Raw genomic sequence first — 6,590 nt, forward strand, 5'->3', positions numbered from 1 at the left:
TAGCTCCTCTTGCTCCCCTCCCTTTACCCCTCCATGAGCCCTCCTCTTCCCCATTCAGCTTCCTCCGCCCCATGTTCGCCCGGAGCCAGCCTCCAAATTGCGCCTTCTCCCCCTTAGCCAGCTTGGTACTACATGCCTTCTGTCCATGCCCCACCAGACCACAAATATAGCAGAAATCAGGCAGAAATTCATATTCAAAGCGGCACCACGCACCCTCCTCCCCCTCCTTTGCATCATCAATATTCATACTCCTTTTTTGCTGTTGTCTAGCCTCGTTCTCCTCATCATCCAAGGTAAATCCCCTCATAATCGGTTTGTCCAGTTTCATCCTTATTTTCACACGTAGGAATTTGCCCAGGGCGCTCCCATCCATACCCACATCCGCTTCAACAAAACTCCCCACCACATTGCCAATCTCCTCAGCCGCCTCTGCAGTCATCATCCCAAGCGGGAGGTCAAAGATTCTTACCCAGATTGGTGTCTCGTTGAAATCATACTCCAATCTCTTCCCCGGATCATAATCCTCCACCACCATCAGATCCTTTTCAAACATCTAGGGGCCATCCTCCAACGCCCTCCTCTTGCCCGATTCCTGGTTAAATGTGAACACGAATAGGTTCTCTCCCACTTCTTTGCACTCAATGCCCTTGATCGGGCACCACACCCTTCCCAACGACAGCCTGATCGCATCTGGATGGGCTAGCCTCTCCGACAAAACCTTCCCCACCGCCTGCGCCGCCCCGATCTTCCCCTTCTCCTTCATCGACATCTTGATCTTCACTCCCCTGCGCTCCTCCTCCGACAGCTTCAGGCCCCGCATCAGCCCGGCCACCGCCTCCATCGCTGCCTACTCCTCGCTATGTGCCGACGGTCTAGGGTTTGTGTGTTTTACGACCGCGCGACCCCAGAACACGCGGAAGGCTTAGAGGTGGATGGGATCTACGTGGACGTGGCTGCGGGTGTTACGCCAGATCACAATGGCGACGATCACAGCTCCCGGCGACGAGCAAGGCGGCCCGGACACACCAAAACCCTAATCGCCTCCGAGAATTACGCAGTACACATAACCACCACAACTGGGCGGACTTCAAGTACGTAGCTACAAAGTAGTTGTTGTGTCTTTTGCTTGTGTGTGAACTCTTAAAACTAAACTTTTCTTTTAGTTCAACTCTTAATAACGGTGTTGTGTGCTCTGCTCGCCTCACTGGGCCTTGGAAATAAGCATACCGGCTCTGGTTGGACCAAGCCCGCTATGTCGCCATCCATGATCGCAGCGGTGGCGACAGACCAGCGGACTCGTCACCTACAAAACGCAGGGTAAAGCGGCGCGGCGATGGCCACAGCGCGACTACTGCTCCGAACCGCCTCCCTGCGCCCCCTCCGCCGCTCGCCCCCGCACTCATCCCGCCACCAGCCCCGAGCCGCCATGGCCTCCGACGCCGCCAGCCAGTTCCACAAGATCCAGATCCAGCGCGAGGATACGGTGAGAACACATCCCTCCCTCCTCGAACCATCACTTGCTCTGTTCTTGCGCGAGGGCGCGCATCGAGGGTTTGAGGAGGGAAAGGTTTTTCCTTCTAGGCTCATCCCTTACCCCTTCCACAGCTCCACCCATTTGTTAGCTTCTCATCATATTTGCACCTTCTGAGTGGATTTTTAATCTGTTATATGCCATTTAGAGCTCCTTAGATGCGGGGAAATGTTTGTACGATGTGCAATGTCAGTAGATACCCAGATTCGTGTTACTAATTGACCCTCTGCGTAACCGGAAATTTTATTTTCTGGATGCACTGCCCTCCAATTTCACCTTTCAAAAAGTTTCCAAACACACGGCCTAGCCAATCTTTCTTTAGCAAACCAAAGCATGCCCATAGTCTTGCTGCCCTTGCTCTATATCTTACTACGTACATCTTACTGATGAACTGACGTGATGTTGTATTTCTCCAGACCTTTGATGCCTATGTTGTTGGCAAAGAAAACGCTCCTGGAGTTGTAGTGCTGCAAGAGTGGTGGGGCGTTGACTATGAGGTCAAGAATCATGCCATCCATATTTCCCAGATCGGCGATGGATACAGGGCGCTTATTCCAGAGTATGTTGATATCATGTGCTCCTTGCTTTGCACCATTTGTTTTGATTAAGATGAAGTGTTATGAAACGGATGCTTCATGGAGTGCCACTACTTCCTCGGGATATTATGGCTCAGTCAAATGCCTTTTGTGTTTACATCCTTTTTTTTTAATGTTCAGTTTGTACCGTGGGAAGGTTGCTTTGGAGGTAGCTGAGGCACAACATCTGATGGAAGGACTAGACTGGCCAGGTGCAATCAAGGATATTCAGGCCTCAGTTAAGTGGCTGAAGGAAAATGGATCACCCAAGGTAGCTTTTTATTATTTATCTTTGTTCACACTTCAAGATTTTCTTACTCAAATTGTGTTATTATGGGTAATGCAAAAAATCCTTATGATTAGTAATAGTGGTAGAAAGTGTGATATGTTCTGCTTATTTGCCATCTGATCCTACTGCGAATCGGCTAGGACTCAGTTACTCTTTTGAAAGGATAAATATGTTGATTGAGCCTCTTGCAAAACTCCAGTGTGTTAAATCAATTGGTCAGTAACAAAAGACCGGTGAAAGTGCAAGTGCTGCTGTCTTTATCCTTTTGGTAGATTTATTGTGCTACCTCCATGCAGCAAAATCTGACATTTGAGTATACATTTTGTTTGTTGGTTGCACAAGTCTTGTTGCACGATTCCGGCGGCTAATTAAATTAGTAAGATATGCCTATTAGCTATCTATAAGCTGTCAGTTTCTGTACAAAAAAAACAGATTATGTCAGACGTGAGTGTATGAGTGGCAATTTTGATCAAAAAAGCATCATAAAATCAATGGGAACTTCTTCCACACTTGACATATTGTTATAAATTTTTACTAGTGTGTACTTTGATCTGATCAGTTCTAACATGACAATCCGATGGAGGCAGTTGTAAGCTTTGGATTCTCGGGAAGAATCAAAGAATCAATTAGTCGGTCAGAACCCTGGGGCACTTCTGTCACACTTGACATCTTGTTCTAAATTTTTATTAACATATACAATCATCTGATCGGTTCTAACATGACAATTCAAATGGAGGTAATAGTAAGACTTGAATTTTTTAAACCTAGTTGTAATCGCTGTGTTGACTAAATTGGCAAAATCATGGTATTACACATTAGTCAAATGTTTGATAGGCTGAATGTCTCTTTTGTGGATTATAGATTTCTTCGACCATGCTACCACCTCCGTTCCGAATATTTGAAGTTCTAGGTTTGTCCCAAGTGAAACTTTTTTAAGTTTTAAGTTTGACCATGATACAAGAAAATATATTAATATCTACAACATAAAAAATATATAATAATTTACTGTGAATCTAATAAAACTAATTTTGTGTTGTAGATGTGGTATATATTTCAATAGATTTTGTCAAACTTAAAGATGTTTGACTTAGGGCAAACCTAGAACTTAGAATGTTTTGGAGCGGAGGGACTATTTAATTTGTGCTAATGTGTACCTTATGAAGCGTTGGACTGTCTAGTTTATAAATTTGTTCTATGTGTGCTGATAAACTCTGACCAAGTAACAATAGTAGGAATGTAGGACAATAAATATGCCTGTGTACCATATATATTCTGTGGCTAATTTGTTATGGACAGTACTATAGCAACATATATGTGTTCTTTTTATGTTGTGTTGGAAACAAAACATATTGTGATGATTTGCTGTACTTTTTTTTCTCTATTGTGTTAGGTTGGTGTTACTGGTTATTGCATGGGAGGTGCTTTGGCAATTGCAAGTGGAGTTTTGGTCCCGGAGGTTGATGCTGTTGTTGCTTTCTATGGGACGCCATCTTCGGAGCTTGCTGATACTTCCAAGGCTCAGGCTCCAATCCAGGCTCATTTTGGGGAGCTTGACAGTTTTGTTGGATTTGCAGATGTTACCGTAAGACCTTTCATTACCTTCCCATTTTTGTTCATTGCTACTTATTGCTTTCTCAGTCTTTCTTGTCTGTTATATAACGATATCCAGGTTTATTTGTTTTCTGTGCGAAATCATAAACTGGAAAATAGGTTCCTAATTCACTCCATGTCGCAAATGGTAAATATGTATACTTTCGGACAGCCATGTAACCGATTCAAAAAAGATGCATAAAATTGCCTACGGTCCTGCCGTCTCGCTATCTATTGTTCTGTGACAGGCAAATGGGTTTGTAGCAGCTGATTTAACCTTTATGTGCATATACCTATTCTCATTGGATAATTATCATTCACAATTTAAAGTGAAAATATATGACATTGTTATGGTGATGTTTCAGGCGGCCAAGTCGTTGGAGGAGAAGCTCAAGGCTTCTGGAGTGGCACATGAAGTCCACATATACCCTGGATGCTCCCACGCCTTCATGAACGCATCGCCTGAGGCCCTCGAGAGGAGGAAGGGCATGGGTTTGACTGATGAGAATCAGGGAGCCATTGACCTGGCATGGTCCCGCTTCTCCACTTGGATGGGCCGTTTCCTGGGATCTGCATGAGCAATTACCATCCATATGGTTCTCTGAATGATGTATATGGTGTCTGTCAGTCAGCTCAGAAGAATAAAATGTCTGGGTGCAATATGTCAGTATCCAACCTAGGCTAGTGTGGTTGTGTTATCAGTACTATGCCAACTCGTCGTGATTTTGTGTTGTGTTGTGGTTGTGGTTAGATTCATGTTGGATGGAATATCTCCAGGGAAGGGAAATGAAACACTTCTGAACACGTCACATAAACTTTAGCCGAGTTTTTATGTTGCACATGTTTTCATGCAACAATTGATTTACGAATTTTGTCCGACGGATCAGATCAAACCGTATACCAGTTGGGACTCTTAAGTCCAGCAACGGCTGGATGTTGCATCGTACCAAGCCATACTCGTCGTACGTGCAGTTGTTTCCCTTCAGAATCCCACGCACCTGCCATGGATGATTGATGCCTTCGTTCCAGCTGCTACACGGATTGACGCATACGACATACACATGAAGAAGGCGCATTTTGACAACCAACGGAAGATGATACTAACTGCGATGCAAACCCATACATCAAGCATCGACACAGAGTATAGTACTACAAGCTGGAGTAATTGATAAACTAACCTGGACTACGAGCATCTTACTGATACTACCATCTGACACTAGACATTACTACAAAAGATGCCACCGTTTTAGATAGTTCTGATGCCCACACAAAAGATCAACCTAATTTAGCTAGATGGATCATTCATACAAAAGGACCAGCAAACCTACTTGACCATAGCTACATGGATCGATGCATCGAGCTACTTCTCCATGTCGATGTGCATGTCAGGCGCAGAAACCGTGCGTTCAAGCCCTGCTGGGGGGCTACTTCAGGAAAACGTCGGTGAGCACGGTCTTGGACTGCAGCGACGCCTTGAGGATCTCCAGACCCTGCAAATTTTAGAGGAAATGCAACGCGACGATTGATTCATCGATGCTCATGGTTAACAAAGGCATGTGGAATGGAAGAGAGAGCTGGTGATGAGATTCGTAATCACCTGGTCATAGCCGAGCTGCACGGTCTTCTCCTGGAGCGCGGCGAGGTCCCTGACGGCGAGTGTGTTGAGCAGGGTGATGCTGGAGATGGAGGACATGGGCGTCACGGTGAGGTCGTCCATCACCGTGTACGTCACGATGCCCTGCACGAACCCCTTCCCGCCCTCGCCGGCGGCCCCCTGCGCCACCTGGCCGCCGGACCCGGCCGACGGCACGACCGTGAAGGGCGTGGTCATCTGGTTGTTACATGATGGACAGTGGGTGCCGCAACTGTCCGTCACGTAAGTCCGACAGTTGCTGCTGCTTCCGCCAGGGGCACCAAATACGGTACGGCCATTGTAGCAGTTGCACTGCATGCTGCATCTGTAGAACGTCTTCGCCTGTGGGGACGGCGGCGCCGGCAAGCCCAGGAGGGAGCTCTTGCCGCTGGCCGCCGGCGAGAGGACAGAGGGGTGGAGCAGCACGTCCTTGGAGGCGCCGGGCTGGACGTAGGTGCCGTCGAGCCTCTCCACGCTGCCGTAGAGGCTGCCGACGCAGCCGACCATGGCGTCCTTCCCGAGCAGCTTGACGGCGGTGCCGACGGGCAGCACGAGGAGGGAGAAGAGGAAGTCCACCACGTCCTTGCTCGCCTCCGCGAACAGCACGCGCCGGGCCTTGGTGTCGATGAGGAGCTTCATGCTCAGCGCCGTGGTGGTCGTGGCGGTCGCCATCCCGGAGCTTGTGTGTGGTGGGCTGGCGGCGAGGACGGAGGGAGAAATGAATGTGCTCGAGTGCTTGACACCGAGCGAGCTATGGAGTATTTGATGCACCGGCCCGGAGATTGGATTGAGGTGACGGTACGGGGCGAGGGAGAGAGAGAAGGTGCAGGGGCATGGCGTGTATGGAGAGCAAAACGATATGTGTTGGCAGGTGAGTGTGACCGCCGTGACAAAACAATGAGCGATTGACCGACGGGATATCTGAGCGCACGGCAGTCGAGTCCAGTACAGTACTTAATTAATTATAAGCGC

General features: G+C 47.7%; 2 protein-coding genes across 2 annotated transcripts; one reads left to right on the top strand and one right to left on the bottom strand.

The window, feature by feature from the left end:
• Positions 1-1,254: 1,254 nt before the first annotated feature.
• LOC123442840 (protein usf) lies at positions 1,255-4,752 on the top strand. The gene is made up of 5 exons (XM_045119003.1): positions 1,255-1,483; positions 1,948-2,090; positions 2,248-2,377; positions 3,786-3,977; positions 4,351-4,752. Exons 1-5 carry the CDS (start codon positions 1,334-1,336, stop codon positions 4,561-4,563), a joined length of 828 nt encoding a protein of 275 aa, XP_044974938.1. The 5' UTR covers positions 1,255-1,333; the 3' UTR covers positions 4,564-4,752.
• Positions 4,753-5,060: 308 nt separating this feature from the next.
• LOC123442841 lies at positions 5,061-6,392 on the bottom strand. The gene is made up of 2 exons (XM_045119004.1): positions 5,583-6,392; positions 5,061-5,475 (listed from the first exon to the last, which is right to left on the bottom strand). The coding sequence occupies exons 1-2, from the start codon at positions 6,288-6,290 to the stop codon at positions 5,410-5,412; spliced, it is 774 nt and encodes a 257-aa protein (XP_044974939.1). The 5' UTR covers positions 6,291-6,392; the 3' UTR covers positions 5,061-5,409.
• Positions 6,393-6,590: the final 198 nt, after the last annotated feature.

Source organism: Hordeum vulgare, chromosome 3H (genome assembly GCF_904849725.1).
Source record: "Hordeum vulgare subsp. vulgare chromosome 3H, MorexV3_pseudomolecules_assembly, whole genome shotgun sequence".
NCBI lineage: Eukaryota > Viridiplantae > Streptophyta > Magnoliopsida > Poales > Poaceae > Hordeum > Hordeum vulgare.

Bases quoted from the DNA above. Each gene is read 5' to 3' on its own strand.
- LOC123442840 (XM_045119003.1), top strand. From the start codon at position 1,334: ATGGCCACAGCGCGACTACTGCTCCGAACCGCCTCCCTGCGCCCCCTC. The intron at 1,484-1,947 runs GTGAGAACACAT...GTATTTCTCCAG, and splicing joins AGATCCAGCGCGAGGATACG to ACCTTTGATGCCTATGTTGT. The intron at 2,091-2,247 runs GTATGTTGATAT...TTTAATGTTCAG, and splicing joins TACAGGGCGCTTATTCCAGA to TTTGTACCGTGGGAAGGTTG.
- LOC123442841 (XM_045119004.1), bottom strand. From the start codon at position 6,290: ATGGCGACCGCCACGACCACCACGGCGCTGAGCATGAAGCTCCTCATC. The intron at 5,476-5,582 runs GTGATTACGAAT...TAAAATTTGCAG, and splicing joins TGCAGCTCGGCTATGACCAG to GGTCTGGAGATCCTCAAGGC.